The following is an 18898-nucleotide window of genomic DNA, read 5'->3' as shown; positions in this document are numbered from 1 at the left end:
TCCTTCCAAAGAGAAGGTCGGTCCCATTCAACACTTATTCCCCACCCCCTCCCTCAGCTCCTGGCAACCGTTCAACTTCCTATCTCCATGATTCAAAGACTCTAAGTACCTCATATAAGTATTTTATGACTGGCATATTTCACATAGTATAACGTCCTCAAGGGGCATCCATGTTGTAGCATGACAGGATTTCCTTCCAAAGATTTAAGATTTCGCTGTCCGTACAAACCACACTTTGCTTGTCCACTCATCCATGGATGGACACTTCGGGTGCCTCTGCTGTTCAGCTATCCTAAATAGTGGTACGTGTAGACGTGGGTGTACAAATGTCTCTGGGTATATACCCTAAGCGGAATTGCCGGGCATAGGGTAATTCTGTTTTTAATTCTGTGAAGAACAGACGTTTGGTTTTCCATAGTGGCTGTGGCTCTTTACACCCCCACCAACAGTGTAACAGGGCTCTCTGCCTTCTCTACATCCTCGCCAGTGTTTATTTTCTATTTTATAGGTTAATCTATGTTGCCTTCATGATAGTGACATTGAGCCCCTTTCATGTTCTTACAAGCCATTCATAGACTTTTCTTTGGAGAAATGCCTATTCAAGCCCTTGCCTGTTTTTAAATCAGTTTGGTTGGTTGGTGAGTTTTAAGAGTTCTCTATATATCCTGGATATTAATTACCTACCAGATACAGGGGCTGTGCACATTTTCTCCCATTCTGTGCATTGTCTTTCTATGTTGACACTGTCTTCTGATGCAAGAAGGGTTTCTATTTTCATAAAGTCCACATTGTCTATTTTTTCCTGTGCCTTTGGTGTCATATCCAAAAAAATCACTGCCAAATCCAATGCCATGAAGCTTCTGCTCTGTTTTCTTCTTTTGTTTTTTGAGGCAGAGTCTTGCTCTGTCACCCAGGCTGGAGTGCAGTGGCACGATCTCAACTCACTGCAACCTCTGCTTCCCGGATTCAAGCGATTCTCCTGCCTCAGCCTCCCGAGTAGCTGGGATTACAGGTGCGCGCCATCTCACTGGGCTAGTTTTTTGTATTTGTAGTAGAGACGGAGTTTCACCTAGCTTTTACAGTACTGGCTTGACAATATTCACCTCTTACAATACTAGCTTTTATAGGTGCCCACATATTTACCTTTACTGAGATCTTGATTTCTTCCTTTGGCTTCAAGCACGTTGGCCAGGCTGGTCTCAAACTCCTGACCTCAAGTGATCCACCTGCCTCGGCCCCCAAAGTGCTGGGATTACAGGAGTGAGCCACTGCACTCGGCCACTCTTGTTTTCTTCAGAGTTTGACGGTCTTAAGCCTCACATTCAGATCTCAGGTTCATTTTTTTTGCACATGGAAAATCAGTTTTCCCAATACCATTTGTGAAAAGACCACCCTTTCCCCATTGCATGGTCTTGGCTCCCTTGTCAAAAAAATCACTTGACCAAGTATGTGAGGGTGTTTGGCAGGGCTCTCTATTCTATTCCTTTAGTCTGTAGGTCTTTCTTTATGTCAATACTGCTCTGTTTTGATTATTATAGATTTGTAGTTTTGAAACCAGAAGTATGAGTCCTCCAGCTTTGCTCTTCAAGATTGTTGGGGCTATCTGAGGTCACTTGATAAATTCTGTATGAATTTTAGGATGAGATTTATTTCTGAAAAACAAATCATTGGGACTTTGACAGTGATTGCATGTAATCTACAGATTAAGTTGGGTAGTGTTGACATCTTAACAATACTGTGTTCCAATACATAGCCATGGGGTGCGTTTCCATTTGTTAATTCTTCTTAGCAATGTCTTGTCATTTTCATTCTGTAGGTCTTTCATCTCCTCCAAGTTAATTCCTAAGTATTTCATTATTTTGATGCTATTGTAAATGGGATTTTTTCTTAATTCCCTTTTCAGATTTTCATTGTTAGTGTACAGAAACACAAATGACTTTCATATTTACTTTACAACCTATAGCCTTATTAGTTCTGTTTTTTAGTGGATTCTTTCAGATTTCCTGCATATAAGATCACATGAACAAATGGAGATAGTTTTACTTCTTCCTTTCAAATACAAATGCCTTGTATTTATTTTTCTCACATAACTGCTTCGCTAGAACTTCCAGTACTATGTTGAATAGAAAAGGCCAGGGTGGGCATCTCTGCCTTGTCCTTATCTCACAGGAAAAGCTTTTAGTCTTTCACCTTGATGTTTGTTCTCTTTGAGTTTTTCATATATGGCATTAACTATATTGAAGTAGTTTCCTTCTATTCCTAGTTTGTTCCTTTTGCCATAACAGGATGTTGAATTTTTTATTTATTTTTTATTTTTTATTTTTGAGACGGAGTCTCGCTCTGTCGCCCAGGCTGGAGTGCAGTGGCCGGATCTCAGCTCACTGCAAGCTCCGCCTCCCGGGTTCACGCCATTCTCCTGCCTCAGCCTCCCGAGTAGCTGGGACTACAGGCGCCCGCCACCTCGCCCGGCTAGTTTTTTGTATTTTTTAGTAGTGATGGGGTTTCACCGTGTTAGCCAGGATGGTCTCGATCTCCTGACCTCGTGATCCACCCATCTCGGCCTCCCAAAGTGCTGGGATTACAGGCTTGAGCCACCACACCCGGCCAGGATGTTGAATTTTATAAAATACTTTTTGTACATCACTTGTGATGATTACAGCTGAACACAGTGGCTCACACCTGTAATCCAAGCATTTTGGGGGGCCAAGGTGGGATGATCACTTGAGCCAGGAGTTCAAAACCAGCCTGGGTAACACAGAGACCCTATCTGTGCAAAAAGATAACAAATCAAAAAATTAGCCTGGCATGGTGACACACACCTGTAGTTCCAGCTACTTGGGAGCATAAGGTAGGAGCTTGAGCCCAGGAGTTTCAGGCTGCAATGAGCTATGACCAGGCCACTGTACTCCACCCTGGATGACAGAGCAAGACTCCATCCCTAATTAAAAAAAAAAAAGCTTTTAAAACAACATTGAGATGATCATGATTTTTGCTTTCATTCTGTTTATGTGTGTATTACAATGATCAATTTTCTTATGTCAAAATATCTTTGCATTCTAAAAATAAATCCCACTAGGTCATGCTGTGTAATCTTCTAAAGACGCTGCTAGTATTTACGTTGTATAATCTTTTAAATACGTTGCCAGTATTTTGTTGAGGATTTCTGCATCACTGCTCCTCAGGCATGTTGGTGTTTTGTGCTTGTGGTGTCTTTGGCTTTGATATCGGGGTAGTAATGGTGGCTTCACAGAATGAATGAGAATGTGTTCCCACCTCGTCAATTTTTTGGAAAAGCTTGAGGACTGGTAGTTATTCTTCAAATATTTGGCAGAATTCACCAAAGACACTAGGTCCAGAGTGAGATTTTAAAGTACTGATTCAATCTCCTTACTAGTCAAAGGTCTATTCAGATTTTTACTTATTTTTATTAAATCTGGGTAGGTTTTGTTTCTAGGAATTTGTCCATTTCATCTAGGTTTTTTATTATGTTGACATATAATTGTTCCTATTATTCTCTCATAATCCTTTTTATTTCTGTAGAGCCAGTAGAAATGTTCCCATTTTCATTTCTGATTTTAGTAATGTCAATCTTTCTTAGTATACCTAACTAAAGATTTGTCGGTTTTATTGATGTAAACACACTTCTCGGTTTCTTGATTTTCTCCATTGTTTTTCTGTTCTCTAATTTTAGCTTTGCTCTAATTTTTGTTAAATTGTCTTCCCTCTACTTGCTATGGGTTTAGATTTTTTTCTAATGCCTGAACTTATAAAGTTAGGCCATTGATTTTGAGATCTTTCTTGTTTTTTAATGTAAGCGTTTATAGCTATAAATCTCCGTTATCACTGCTTTTGCCACATTTAAGTTTTGGCATTTTCATTGTCCTCTAAGTATTTTGTAAAATCTCCCCTGGTTCTTCTTTCATTGTTTAGGAGTGCGTTGGTTAATTTACATAATTTTGTTATTTTTCCAGTTTTACTTGTTACTGATTTCTGACTTCATCTCCTGTGGTCTGAAAAGATACTTGGCATGTTATCTATCTTATTAAATCTACTGAGACTGAATTTGTACCTAGAAAAATGTCCCATGGAAACCTGGGAAGAGTATGTATGCTGTAGTTGGGTGGGTGTTCTGTATATTCATGTCTGAGATCTAGTTGGCTTACTGTATACTCTATTTCCTGGTTCTTCTGTCTGATTGAGAGTGCTATATTGAAATCTCCAACTATAATTAAAGAGCTATTTCTCACTTCAATTCTGTTAGTTTTTGCTTCATGAATCTTGATGGTCTGTCATTAGGTGTGTAAATGTTTTTAATTGTTTTATGTTCTCACTGTACTGAAGCTTTTTTTTTTTTTTGAGATGGAGTCTCGCTCTGTCGCCCAGGCTGGAGTGCAGTGGCCAGATCTCAGCTCACTGCAAGCTCCGCCTCCCGGGTTCATGCCATTCTCCTGCCTCAGCCTCCCGTGTAGCTGAGACTACAGGCGCCCGCCACCTCGCCCGGCTAGCTTTTTGTATTTTTTAGTAGAGACGGGGTTTCACCCTGTTAGCCAGGATGGTCTCGATCTCCTGACCTCGTGATCCGCCCGTCTCAGCCTCCCAAAGTGCTGGGATTACAGGCTTGAGCCATCGCGCCCGGCCTGTACTGAAGCTTTTATTAATATATAATGTCCTTTTTCTTTTGTAATTTTTAAAATTTAGTCTACTTTGGTATTACTGCTCTCTTCTGGAGACTATTTACACAGAATATCTTTTTCTGTGCTTTCACTTTCACCTATTCATCTCTGGATCTAAAGTGAGTACTCTGAAGACAGCATGTAGGTTGATCACGTTTTTATCCACTCTATCAGTCTTTTGATAGGAGAATTTAATCCATTTACATTTAAAGTAATTACTGATAAGGACTTGTTATTTTGCTATATGGCATATATTTTTCCATATGCCCTATAGCTTTTTAGCTCTTCTTGCCTCTCATTTCTTGTATCACTGTCTTCTTTTATGTTAAGTTGGCTTCTTGTAGCTAAAGTTTACATTCATTTCTCATTTCCTTTTCTGTAAATTCTATAGTGATTTTCTTTGTGGTGGTTACATTTAACATCCTAAACTTGTAACACTTTAATATGAATTTGTACCAGCTTACCTTCAATAGCATAAACAGTTCTCCTTTAAAGCTCTGTTCCCACCCCTTTAGGTTGCTGATACCACAAAATTACCTCTTAGTACATTGTGTGTTCAAAAACAAATACTTCTTTTAAATACATTAGTCTCTTAATCCTGTAAAAAAGAAAAAAATGGAGTTACAACCTATTCTTACAATACTAGCTTTTACAATGGCCCATATATTTACCTTTATTGAGATCTTGAATTCTTCGTTTGGCTTCAAGCTGTTGTCTACCGTTCTTTCATTCCACCCTGCAGGACTCCCTTAAGCATTTCTTGCAGGGCAAGTCTAGCGGCAGCACACTTCCTCAGCTTTTGTTTATCTGGGAATGTCTTAATTTTGCCCTCGCCTTGTCTTAACTGAAGGACAGTTTTGTCAGCTGTAGGATTCCTGGTACCCAATTTATTGTTTTTCTTTTAGCAGTTTGAATATACTGGTCCACTGCTTTGTGGCCTCCAGTTTCTGATGAAAACTCTGTGGATAATTTTAATGGGGGCCACTTGTATGTGATGAGTTGCTCCTACTCTGCTGCTTTAAAGATCTTCTCTGTCTTCTGAAAGCTTAATTATAATGTGTCTTGGTGTGGATCTCTGAGTTCATCTTACTTGGAGTTCACGGTGCATCTTGGATGTTTATATTCATATCTTTTATTAAACTTGTTGCATTTTCAGTCATTATTATCTTCAAATATTCTCTCTGCCCCTTTCTTTCTCTTCTCCTTCACAGACCTCACAACATGTGCACTGGTCAGCCTGATGGGTGTCCCGCGGGCCCCATAGACTCTGTTCACTTCAATCTTTTCTCTTTTTGCTCCTCAGACTTAGTTATTTCTATTGTTCTGTCTTCAAATTTGCTACTTCTGCCTTTGAATCACTCTGATGAATTTTTCATTTGTTACTGTACTTTTCAGCTACAGAATTTCTTTTTGGTTTTTCAGGTTGTCTGTCTCATTATGATCCTTGCATTTGGTTCTATTATCATTCTCTTGACTTTCTGCACATATTCTTTGGCTTCCGTGAGCATCTTTGACACAGTTGTTTAAAAGTATTTGTCTAGTTTACCTGCCAGCAGATCCTTTCCAAGGACAGTTTTTTTCCCTTTAAATGGGCCATACTTTGCTATTTGTTGGTATGCCTTGTCACTGTTTGTTGAAAACTGGACATCTGAATCTATTACTGTGGTAAAACTCTGAAAAGAGGTCTCCTGTTCCCCGGGATTTGCCATTTTTGTTATTGCTGTGTTTATTGTTTCTTTGACAGCTCTAGGCTATACCTGTGCCGTGGTTCAGCCTGAGGTGTAAACATAAGGTCTTCTCGGGTCTTTTCTGAGCCTCTCCCTGGGCAGCCCCGTATATACAGTTGATTTTGTACATCCTAGTCTTCAATGTCTGGCTTCCAAAAGGGGTAAGAGAAAAATGAAGGAACAGGGGTTGGGGTAGAAAGCTGAAATGGACCAAAATTAACTGCAATGTGCTGACCAAGCCTCCCTTGAAAGTTTTCAGCCTTCAGTAGATTCCATAGTTACAGAACAGCTGCATCAGGCAGATCCTGCCCGCAAGGTAGACGTCTACCTGAGGAGCCAGATTCCTGGTGCTTCCTATTCCGCCATCTTCCCAGAATCCTCTCAATTTTATTCTTGTTCTCAAAGTCAAACTTTTAAATTTTGTCTCAATTTTCATTGTGAAAAAGGGCCAAGGAACTTGGCTTATCTTTCTCTGCACCACAGGCACCAAAAAGGAAGGTGCCTCTTTGCCCTGTGTCCACCAAGACCTTCACCCTTGGCCACCTTCCACCTTCAGGGTAAGCTCCCAGAGGATGTGCCTCAGACAACATTTGGTGGGGAAGGGGTTCACACCCACAGGGACCACCCAGGCCTAAGGCGTCTGGGCCTAACAACCTACTTTCTCACTCAAGTATAAAGTAAAACCAACAAGACAGACAAATTTCTAGATAATAATCCTGAATTAGAGAAACACAGTTTGTTTAAAATGCCCATGCGCGTTTTATTAATAAAAACTAACAGTGCCAAGTTAAACAAGTCAAACAATTAAAGTCTCTTTATATTCCATAAAATATTACAGAAAAGTTTATTTGTGTTTCAATAAAAAGACTATCGTTTTAGAACAGGCAGCTAATAGCAACTGTGCAGTTAATGGGTTTTGTGAATAAATTTTAAAAGAGACTACTGCCTGTCCTTAAATTCCTTTTTCTTTTTATAAAAAAAGAACTATTAAAAATGATTGACAAATTTTGAGTTAAAAAATTGTTAAAACATTCTCTATATTTAATTTCAATTTTATAATAGATTACAGGAAGATGCTTATGAAACAAATACATTTGTTTCAGTAGATGTCTTTAAATGATAGACTTATAAGTATGTAAACAACTATATAATAAAAGGTTTCCAAACACTGCCTGTAAGAAATCAGGCAAATTTTACCATAAGCAATAAACCATTCCAAGCCTTCCAGACAGTCTCCATAGCCGCACCAGCGTGGCAATAAGCTTTAACCAAACAAAAACAAACAAACAAAAGCACTTCGCAATTCGTTGCTGCAAAATAGGGAGAGAAAAGAGTGTATAAACTTGATGGAATCACAACAGTCAATATAATTTAAGGGACAATAAAGTCAATAAGGTTGATGGTGTTTATTGTTTAAAAAGTCGAATTCTGCTGTTTGCTTAGGGCTGTTTAGAAAGTCGAATTCTGCTGTTTGCTTGGACACCGTACCACTGAACAAACTCCACAGTCTCGCTATCCGCCAGCAGGGGCGCTGTCCAAACTCACGGCAAGTAAGTGGCATCAGGGGGCGCCGTCCAAACTCACGGCAAATAAGTGGCATCGGGGGCGCCGTCCAAACTCACGGCAAATAAGCGGCATCAGGTGCTCACCGTCCACAACAGGAGGGTGTTTTATTTTCATGGATGTGGATGAAATACAATTTCTTCAGCAAACTCAGTAAAAACTTTTCAGGGGCAAAAATGAACTCTGCACTTAAAGAAAAATAGCAAATGAAAACACAAAATCCTAAAAAGTAAATAAATGCTCTGCATCAGCACACTGGTATCAAAACACACATCCACAGCACATCCTAATCCTACGGGAAACAATCCTTGCTTATTAGAGGTGCATATCTAAATTCAATAGCTTACCAATATCTTCTTGGGAGTAGGCCAAAAGGAACAGAAAACCCACATTAAAAAAAAAGTTTCTTTTCCTAAACGTTTTCCTGAAGCTGAATTTGAAGTGGGGAGGACATCAGTCGTCCTCGTCATTCTCATTGAAGTCATCGTCCTCCTCATCGTCCTCCCCGACGTAGGACACCGGGGTCTCCACCCTGGAGCCGCTGTACTGAGACCCATTGGAGCTTGTGGCCAGCATCCCATCTGCGCCGTTGGTCAGGTCACTGCAAGGCAGGAGGTGGATGAGGGGTGGTCAGTGCAGGGCAGCCCACTCAGCCTCCCCTCGCCTGAGGGCCTGTGGCCAAAGGACAGGCAGTGCCCCACAGGTGTGGGTTTTGTCATTCACACAAACAGAACTGGGAGGTTGTGAGTGTCTGCAGTAGAGCACGCCAGCGCTCTGGCACTCACTCCATCCCTGTCTGGTTCTCTTCTAGCCCTGTCTCCTGGCATCCATAACAACAGAAACAGGAGGCCGAGCAGTCACACGCTGCCTCTCCCTCACTCATCATTCCATCAGGAGCAGTGCCCCAGAGGGAACAAACTGTAAAACCATTAGACCCCTCCCTCCAGGACTTTCACTCATAACCAGCAACAGGAAAAAAGAGCGCCTGGGGCAGGACCGGATGAAGTCCAGAGCATGGGTCGAATCTGGCAGCATGGACTGAGAACCCAGAGGGTTGGCAGCACCACAAAAACCTACCACCAACCAGAGCTCACAACATTCCTAACATTTAAAAATGTTTTTCAATTAACATAAACCCATATGTACATATTTTAATACATTTTAATGGTATTTATTAACACTACAATAAAAATCAGTCAATGTGCCTTTTGATGAAGTAATTCCGTATCTTGGAAACAAGTCAGAATGGTGAGAAATTCAGCCATAAAGCTGCTCACTGTAGTTTTTCTTATAACTGGGAACTACCTAGATGTCCTTTCATGAGGTACTTTTATAATATGTCCTATCATGCCACTATGAAAACTGGTATTTGGTAATAGCTTCGTTTCTATTGTTATGAAAAACTGACAAGTCTGAAGAATCACATCCATAAAAAGATTATATGATGATAAAAGTCCTAAAAATACCCGTATCCCACCTCATGGAAGAACCAGCGTTAAACATGTTAAACATGTTTACAGACGGACCCCTACACGTTCACACATAGCTACAAGAATCGGCCTGTCAAAAGCTTGTCACCAAAGTCCTTTCTTCCATCACCACCTCACTGATCCTTGCCACAGATCAGTAACTTATCAATCACCAGTCTCACCTTACAGGTGAGGAGGCTAAGGCTGGCAGAGGCTGGCTTTGCACCTCCAGAGCTGGCCGGGAAGCTACACGTGCCTGACACACCTGTTACATCTCATGGCTACAGCACATCCCAACGCAGGCTCAAGCGCACTGCAACTCACTATGTCAAGCCCTGTTATCCAGACCCATAGGTTACTAAGTTCTTATATTTCTAATTAAAGATTTTATTAAGATTATAATATAAAGTAATACTATATATTGTATCACAATGCAATATAATAGTTAATAAAATCATTGTTTTGTTAATATTTACCATAAAAGGTATATTTATCTTTGAAGCACTAAGATCAATACCTAGGGACATCATTCTACTCTATGGGATTGCAGGTTAAAGATTAAATACAAATTTATTTAAATAAAGGCCCTTTAATAGCATAGAACCTATATATATTAATACAATAAAATGTAAGCTAAAAAATGCACGGAACAAAATATGTGTGCTGTGACCGCAGATGCGTTCTGAAAAATACATGCACTGTGACCATTCTGAAAAATACGTGCGCTGTGACTGCAGACGTGTTCTGAAAAATACGTGCACCATGTTCGTAGACGCGTTCTGAAAAATACGTGCGCTGTGACCGCAGACGTGTTCTGAAAAATACATGCACCGTGATCACAGACGCGTTCTGAAAAATATGTGCCACATTCTGAAAAATACATGCACCTTGATCGCAGACACATTCTGAAAAATAGGTGCACCATGATCACAGATGCGTTCTGAAAAATACGTGCGCTATGATCGACGTGTTCTGAAAAACATGTGCAGTGATTGCAGACAGGTTCTGAAAAATACGTGCGCTGTGACTGCAGATGCATTCTGAAAAATGTGTGCTGTGACCACAGACATGTTCTGAAAAAATACGTGCACTGTGACTGCAGATGTGTTCTGAAAAATGGGAGGAAAAAACCTAGAAATACTTGCTGTTACTTGGGCTGCCCGGGACAGGAGGGTTTGGGTGGTTTTCGTTCCTACTTTATTTATTAGGTGATACTTTGAAAAAATCCACCACCATGTATTACTTTTAGTTTTTAGTGAGCAAAAACCAACTGAGAAAAGCAGGGAAAGCCACACAGGGAAAGCCAGCAGGGCCCCACTGCCTAGACAGACAAGCCACATCGGAGCAGCCTCGGACCTGATGGCCACACGAGACGGCTGCCCTGCCTTGGCCCCTGGACCCTGGGGGAGGCCTAGACGATGCCTCTCCCACACCCTCAACCACTGTCACCTGGCAGAGAACCTTGTGCCGTTAGACGTGGAACCTGCCGTCGTGATGAACACGCCTCCAACAGTTCCCTGAGCCATTTCTGAAAAGGGAAAGAAAATAAGCGAATGGTCATGAAACAGAAACAACACAAGACGCACAGGCCACCAACAAAATGACACGCAGCGCCACAGGACAGACGGCTGGAGAAGCTTCCAGATATCCTTCACTTGTCCAGTATTTTCTGCACTGTGCCACGGAGCAGGACATCCCGCTGTGCAGTCACATAAGCCTGTCTTCTCTAAAAAGGCACAGACAGCCTTGCAATAAATACCTGCACACACTGACTTACAAACGGCACACGTGTGCTTCTGCATCAGTATCACACCCATCGTGAAACAGAACAGAATGAAGTGTCGAGCTGAAACCCTCTTCCCACAGCCCATCCTGGCGGCTCCACGAAGCACAGGACAGAGGCCGGGGTCAGGGGTCAAGGCTCAGCCCACGTGGGCGGCCGGAGCCCACTGTCACCTGACAACATGGACCAGCCAGATTTTCACAAGATCTGGAGTGGTTTAGGAGCTCAGGGAGGAATCTCTGACCCTCTCGGGGAATAAATCCACACCCCAAGTTTAGGCTGACAAGAGAAGGATCAGCAGATATGGCACTTTCACAATTTCTCACCTTAAAGCCATTCTGCTGTCAGTGGCTGGGACCCTACAGCCCCACGGAAAGAATTCACCAGAATAGAAAAAAAGTTCCTTCAACAAAAGCTCCTGTGCTCCCGGCCCTCCGGAGCAGGACGCCAATGACTCTGAAACGCTTTTTCTTGGTTACTTTGCCCTAGTGACCAATCAGCTACCATCAGTGGGTGGGATCAGCAATCCAACTGCACTTCTCAAAGAATGTCAACTTCTACTTCTGGGCCTACGTGGAGGGTAAAATCCTGACTTAGCATCTCCTCATACACACCACACGGGAAATCCACACGAGCCACCTGCAGACTCAAGGCCCCCACATCCAGTGGGTGATGGCACTGGCTGGACCCCGCCCCAGCCACACCCCCGCCCCCATGCCCCTCATAGCCCCTTTGTCTTTGCTCCTGGCCCTACACACGTGGGCCCAATCTCAGCAAGACACATCCCAAGCTGGGAGGGGAGGGCGCCATCCGAGGCTGGGGGCCATTCCTCACACAGCCACGCCGGGTTGTCTGGGCATCGCTGACCTGTCACGTACGGCTCTAGAGCCTTGGGGACCAGACTTCTGGCCATTTTAAGGTCTTCGGCAGAGCAGCTCCCCGACTCCAGTCCACAAGCCATGCCCATCCGCTTCAGCACTTCTATGTCATCGTGGATTTCAAATGTGTTGTCAAAATTAAACAGATACTCAAATCTGAAGGGGAAAGGCACAGTCAGAAACACAGGGTCTCCCAGTGGAGCCGGTAACCGGTGGGGCCAGGACAGCTGACCCACGGACCGCCACACACAGCCTCCACATTCCCAGTCATCAGCATCTCCTCACAGAATTTACAAACTCCGCAGTAAATGAGGTGAGAGGCAAATCGAGGTCCATTCTCCCAGGACATGCCCTGAGGCACACGCTCCCGGGACACAGCCTCCCGCCACCCCACAATGGACAGCAAACCCCAGCTATTTGTGCAACATTTAAAACTTGTCCTCATGACAATCCCAACGGGGTCAGCTCCCTCAAAAAGAGATAAGCAACCAGAGAATGGCTCCCCGCCCACAACCTACTTGTCATTGGAGATGCTGCAGTCGATGACCGTCTTCTTGCTGGTGTTGACGATGATGAAGGGCAGGTGGATGACTGAGTTGGGTGGCGGCGGCCGGCTGGCCTGCTGCTCCGCATGCCGGTTTCTCTGCACCAGGTTCTTGAAGGCAATTTGCTAAAAAAAGGAGGAGCCAGGTGGCCCGTGGCAGCACGAGAACACAGTCCCTGTGCTCAAGGGGTCCTCACAGCCCTCCCTGCGCCCAGGCAACAGTGAGAAGTTGGCCTGGACATCTGAAAAGGCCAGCACCAGCCGCTGGGTGCTGACCTCTGCAGCCCAGGGACAAAAGCGCTCAGGAAACGAGATCCTGAGGGAAGAACTAAGGGAAAGCGGGCACGTAGCCATCCGGGCCCGTGATAAAAGTGTCCTCCATGGGAACGGCGCTCACACCTCACAGCCATCTGTGCCCGTGATGAAAACGTCCACCACGGCAAGGGTGCTCAACAAAACACCAATTTTGGAAGTCGATTTCTTGCTGTCCTTCACCCATCTGAGGCCACCCACCCCCGTGGCACCTACAGGGTGACAGCCTTGGAGGGGGTGCCATGCCGTGGACTTCGCCCACCCTGGAAACTGGAACGCGGAAGGGCCCGTGTGCTGCAGGGGTGCTCCTCTGGGGGAATGGGCCCTGCAAGGCTGAACCCAGGGCCAGGGCCTCAGGCCCCAAACCAAGTGTTCCACTTGGAGAGAACTTCTCTGCTATTAATGTAGAGCCAGGAGATTCCCTTCCTCTCCCGGCCACCCTGGGTCTATCCCCGTTGGGCAGGTACTAAGGCACTGGCAACCAGGACTGTCCCTCCTGACAGACTCTGTGGCCCTGAGCAGCTCTCGCCCACGAGTCTCCATCACCATGGCTGCCACACCATCCCCTCTGGGAGGGCTCGAGCACACCTCGGTCAGAGCAGCAGTCAGCTCTGCACTGAGCACCTTGCACACGACCCCCTCCACACCAGACACGGGGCCCCCAGGGGTGCCGCCCACCCTCAGCACTCAATGGGAGGTGGGGAAGGCCAGCTCCAGGGCCCTGATCAGCACTGTCAAGACCCAGGCGCATTGCGCCCACCACAGTTTTACATGCCTCGCCTGGCACCTGGGCCTTGGGTTAAGCACCTCTGAGGGGATTTTTCAAATGCTGCTTTTGCATGAAGTCATCCCTCCATCTGTCTTTTGGCTGTTTAGACACTGTGACGAGGGATACACACATACACATGCACACACACAGGCACATGGATGCAGGCACACACACGCAGGCACGCACACACATGCGTGCACACACACACAGGCACACACACGCAGGCATGCACACACATGCACACACACAGGCACATGGACGCAGGTGCACACACACATGCGCGCACACACACGCATGCATGCATGCATACGCACACACATACACAACCTCGCTCTGGGAACACGGCCCACATTCAACACCTATGAGATGAACTCACACTCAGAATCTTAAAGCAGTCATTTAATTTGCCACACAGGAGCGTAACCCAAGGCAGTATGTTGCTGTTATAAAACTAAATTAGTAAAATAAAAATTACCCTGCCTCCAAAGATATGTATTCTCTTACCTGTAGAATAAGTTCTTGAAGTTGAGACTGTTTCTGTTTTATTCTTTCAAGTCTCCTCTGTCTTTCCACCTTCAAAAACAAACCCCCCATGTAGAGAATCATCACGATTGTTCCATACAGTGCATTTTACAACCCGCATCCTCAGTGTTACCTATGTTTACCTTGAATGTAATCGAAGGGATATGGACAAATCGAGACATAGCAGGTGCTACAAAATACAGGTGAGTTTTTCTTCCATTTCTAAACTATACCTTTTCCCCTCTCCTCTCATTTCTTGGATTTAACTATGGTATCTAAAAAGAAAACAAAAATCCCACAAACTAGGATTCACAATTAACCTATGCTAGAGTTTAACACACTCTAGTGGGTCTGGGCCAACCATGCTCCCTCCCCTGACAGCCGAGACTGAGAAACGCAGGGAAACATCTGCATGACCGTCTGCCAGCCGTCCGGACACAGAGAGCATAAGGGCATGGAGCCCAGACCCTTCTGAGTGACGGACAACACACACATCTACACAGACTTGAAGGGAAATCAAGGCTGAAGGGCCACCTCTAAGTTCTGACATTCCTGAGCCGAGTTGGTGGGCAGACCAATCCACTTGATCTCCTTCTTCTCCTTGGAGATGATGTTCATGGCCATCAGCACGTTTAAGGCATCGTAGACGCGCCGTCTTATGTTCTTCTGGTCATAAGCCTGGGGATGACAGGGAGTGGATTTTCCAAATGATCCAAAAAAGCCTGTGGATCCCACCTTAAACTGTAGGCCACGTGCACCGGCTTGAAGGGGCACCCCGCTCACAGAGCTGTCACCCCAACACGTCCTCAGGGAGCGCTCCCACCCTACAGATGATGCAGGACAAGACAGGGCTGTGCGAAGCCCGGTGTGTTCCAGGAGGGGAGCTGGGGGCCCTCGGGTGTTGAGCCCAGCTGGCGAAGAGGGCATGTCTGCATTTCTGGGCTGCTGGATGTGCAGAGCCAGCCCACGTGCTCGCTCACTGACGCTGACAGAGCATCATGCCAGCAAATGGACTGGGAAAAATTCTGTCATGCTGTACTTGGAATTTTCTGTATGGTTTTAACTGTTCCCAATATTAAAAGAGTAAAACGTGCCACACCACTTGGTTCCGCTACCCTGGCCTCTCGGCCCCCAGCACACACTTACTGACTCGTTTGGTAAGATGTGGTTGTCGGCAGCACTGAACTCCGCCACCAGCTCGTCCGCCACTTCGTTGTAGGAAGTGGTCCCTTTCCTCTGCACCTTCTCGCAGACCTTCATGGAGAAATGCCGCAGGCCCTTGCCATTCTTCTCTCCTTTCCTGTTGCGCTTCCTTCAAAATACAAAGGAAAAAAGAAGCGACTGTCAGCCCTCCTGAGCATCAGTCTGAATTGAGGAATGCTTTTACCTGAGAGCTCTAATGAGCTGCACAAAAAGGGGCCACATCCCACGGGCGCAGCAGATCCAACACGTGAGCAGGCCAGGACCCCCTAGCCCCAGCCCCCAGGCCCAGTGCTCCTGCAGGTCAGAAAGCGAGTGTCTCCCTGGCAGGCTGCACCTCTGTCCTTCCAAGTGTCAGGGAAAACGGGAGGCGTCCCCCAGGACCCGAATCAGCATATGGAAGGCCTATCAGTACTCAGCATATGAGAGGCCTATCAGTACGCCAAGCACTTCTTTTTTTTTTTTCTTTTTTGAGATGGAGTCTCGCTCTGTAGTGGGCTGGAGTGCGGTGGCACGATCTTGGCTCACTGCAACCTCCGCCTCCTGGGTTCAAGCGATTCTCCTGCCTCAGCCTCCCAAGTAGCTGGGATTACAGGCGCCTACCCGCCACCACACCTGGCTATTTTTTTTGTATTTTTAGTAGAGACAGGGTTTCAGCATGTTGGCCAGGATGGTCTCAATCTCTTGACCTCATGATCTGCCGACCTCGGCCTCCCACAGGGCTGGGATTACAGGTGTGAGCCACAAGCATCACTTTTCTAAAGAGGGCAACCAGAATCAGGAACTATGGGACATTTCAGTGTACATTTGGGAATTTTTAGGACAAATTTCAGCAGGCTATAATTTCATACGGCTTGGGCTGTGATAGCCGCTTGACAACAGGTGCAAACCACTAAGTGTTCTTCACACAGAGGGAAAGCCCAACTCTACGCTCTGGTCAGTCCCCGCGTGGCGGGAAAGGTCACCTGCGGTCCCAGCTGGTGAAGCTTTGGGCACCGACACAGGTAGGTTTTTGTAGCTTTGCATGTGTGTTTTTTTAAGGAAAGACACAGCTCATCAGATCTTGCTTTAGTGGAAGGAGCCGCTCTGGTGGGACCACTCACGGGGGCAGTAGAGGCTGCATTCAGGGGCAGTAACCCCAGGGGCAGTAGAGGCTGCATTCAGGGGCAGTGGGTGAAATCCATCCCGCGTACTCCCAGCACAGACAATGAAAAGTCTCCAAGGTCCTGTGGCAAGTACAAGGCCAGCTTCTCCCCGTCTTGGCCAAGAGCTGCCAGCCCTTCAAAGAGCACCCACTACACCAGACACAAAGCAGGGTGGGCAGTGCCCAGCCCGACTTCTCCGTGACCGAGGCAGTGCGCCTCGACTGCACACCTGTGCGGGGCACGATGATGGGTGAGTGTGATTCGGAGGCTGACATCAATGCGCATGGGAGCCCCACCGCGCGACTGTGTCACGCACGTGGCCCAGGAGAACGTGGAGGTGCGAACCGCAAGCAATCCTACAACTCTAAGGGTCCGGAGGGAAGTGCTCACCCGGCAGACCAAGGTGAGGAGTCGGAAGGCTGGTTCTGAGAGGCAAAGTGAGTGCTGGGGGTGTGTGGGCTTCCTACCACCAGGGTGTTTGACGCTGCCGGTCTCTGAGGCGTACCAATTACCTATAGTCAAAAAAGACAATTCAGACAGTCAGTCCCCGCCCACACGGCGAGGGTGCCACGCCCACCAACTGTTCGCTATCCACAGCCACTGCGGAATTTTGTTAACCACAGTGAGCAGCCACGACGGGGCAGGAAAAACGTCCGGCGGTGGACGCTTTTGACACGGTGACGGCATCACCACACCTGTTCTGACTGTGGCTCATCTTCCTCCTGTCAGTCACAGGCATCTTCTCCAATTAGACAAAAGCAACAAGAAACTTTGAACAACCCAAGCAAGCAAGAACAGGACAGGGCAGAGCGTGACCCCCAAAGCGCTCACGGTCATTTAACGAAGGGGGCGGCACAGAATTCCACACAGGGCACTTCGGCACGCTTCTGTTTTTCCCTTCACCCTTTTACTTCCTTTTAGCAATATGGATGAGGATGAAATTGTATCCTTCCATGGTACTAAAAAGAGGCCTGAAACAAACCAAAATAGCTCTCGAAGGACAAAAGCACAGGCAGGGTGACAGCCATCACCTGGTAACCCTGTGCCCTGGGGCCCTGTCCGGGGAGACCCCTGCACCTGCAATGACGTCAGGCAAGGAGGGAGGGCGACCAGCACTGGGGGCGGAAGGTGGGGGGCTCCACGCACCCCCGGGGCTCACACACCTGGGCCCCTCTCGGGGGAACCACCAGAGGCAAGGCCAGTGTGGACGCTGACCCGCCCACCTCACCCCACAGCACACCCGAGGTGTCGACAACTATCTCTTCCTCAAGGGACATGCTGGCTGGTGTGACTTTTGACAAGTTCTTATCACTTTGGTTCCTCAATGAATGTTTGAGTGCGAAAACCTGGGCACCCTCGTACAGGCAAATACAACTCTGACTTCAAAGATCTTGTGGCATGACTATCTAAACTGGAAACACTATTTCTCAGTAAATGTTGAGTCATTCAATTCACCACAAATCCAAGTGCCTCAGCGACTGAACTGCTTGTGTGGGCATGTGGCTTCCGCTAAAGGGATTGGAGCTGGACACCTGCATGCTGGCGGGGGGTGCTTCATGCGGCCGATGCCCTGAGCTGCTCTAAGCTGGGCCCGCCACCCCGGCTCCCCTTCTTACAGGGATAAATGCATCACCTGCGGTGGCCCTGGGAGCAGCTGAGGGGACACTTTCCAAGTATCCCCAGGCCAGATCGCCTGTCAGCTCCTGAGAAGAAAAGCATTTCAACAGGACCGATCTTTTCATTGACACTCATGTCTCCGATGATCAGAGACGCATCAGAGTGCGGCCTTCCGTGGATCACCCCGTTAGCAGGCCACAAAATCAAACTAGTGAATTTGCTGCAAAACGAAACCATACAAAAGATAAGTCTCCTGGGCATGAATAAATGTCCTGTGAAGCTTGTTTGGTTTAATACGTGTGTGTGTGTGTGTGTGTGTGTGTGTGTGCGCGCGCACTGCTGGGGCACTGCACCACGTGGCAGATCGAAATAGCTGACAAAAGGACCCTGCGACCTGGTTGCCTGCAAGCACACTGGCCCCACACGGCTTCCTGCGTTGAGTTCAGCGGATGCCGTTCTCCGGGAGCCGATGTAAGACTGAGAACCCGCCAGCTCCACGCCAGGCAGTGCTGGCTGGCTCTGCGCATACCACACGCACAGGTACGGGGGACTGGAGAATCCCACACACGATTCTAACCCACCTCATGGGTCTACTCCCTTCCCCAGGAATCCCAGGACCACACAAGGCACTGGATCTTGGCCCCAAGACAAATGCCATCACTGTGCCGCCGTCCTCCAGTCAGGAGCAAACCGACT

The 18898-nt window shown here is 46.5% G+C and overlaps 1 protein-coding gene across 2 annotated transcripts in view; it reads right to left on the bottom strand.

The window, feature by feature from the left end:
• Nucleotides 1-7135: 7135 nt before the first annotated feature.
• Nucleotides 7136-18898, bottom strand: part of TFDP1 (transcription factor Dp-1) — a 56957-nt gene continuing 45194 nt past the window's right edge. Inside the window, exons 5-12 of one of the 2 annotated variants that reach the window (XM_025364435.1) lie at nt 16976-17097; nt 15387-15552; nt 14775-14918; nt 14223-14291; nt 12612-12763; nt 12083-12249; nt 10882-10960; nt 7136-8564 (exon numbers count right to left, since the gene is read on the bottom strand). In XM_025364435.1, the coding sequence (XP_025220220.1) occupies nt 8417-8564; nt 10882-10960; nt 12083-12249; nt 12612-12763; nt 14223-14291; nt 14775-14918; nt 15387-15552; nt 16976-17097 (1047 nt within the window). In that variant the 3' untranslated portion in view covers nt 7136-8416. Of the gene's footprint in view, nt 8565-10881; nt 11159-12082; nt 12250-12611; nt 12764-14222; nt 14292-14774; nt 14919-15386; nt 15553-16975; nt 17098-18898 lie in introns of both variants that reach the window. The other variant, XM_025364436.1, reaches the window with a different exon arrangement.

The sequence above is a fragment of the Theropithecus gelada genome, chromosome 17, assembly GCF_003255815.1.
Source record: "Theropithecus gelada isolate Dixy chromosome 17, Tgel_1.0, whole genome shotgun sequence".
NCBI classification, from domain to species: domain Eukaryota; kingdom Metazoa; phylum Chordata; class Mammalia; order Primates; family Cercopithecidae; genus Theropithecus; species Theropithecus gelada.
The sequence above is the reverse complement of the archived record's forward strand: the minus strand, read 5'-3'. Positions and strand labels throughout refer to the sequence as shown.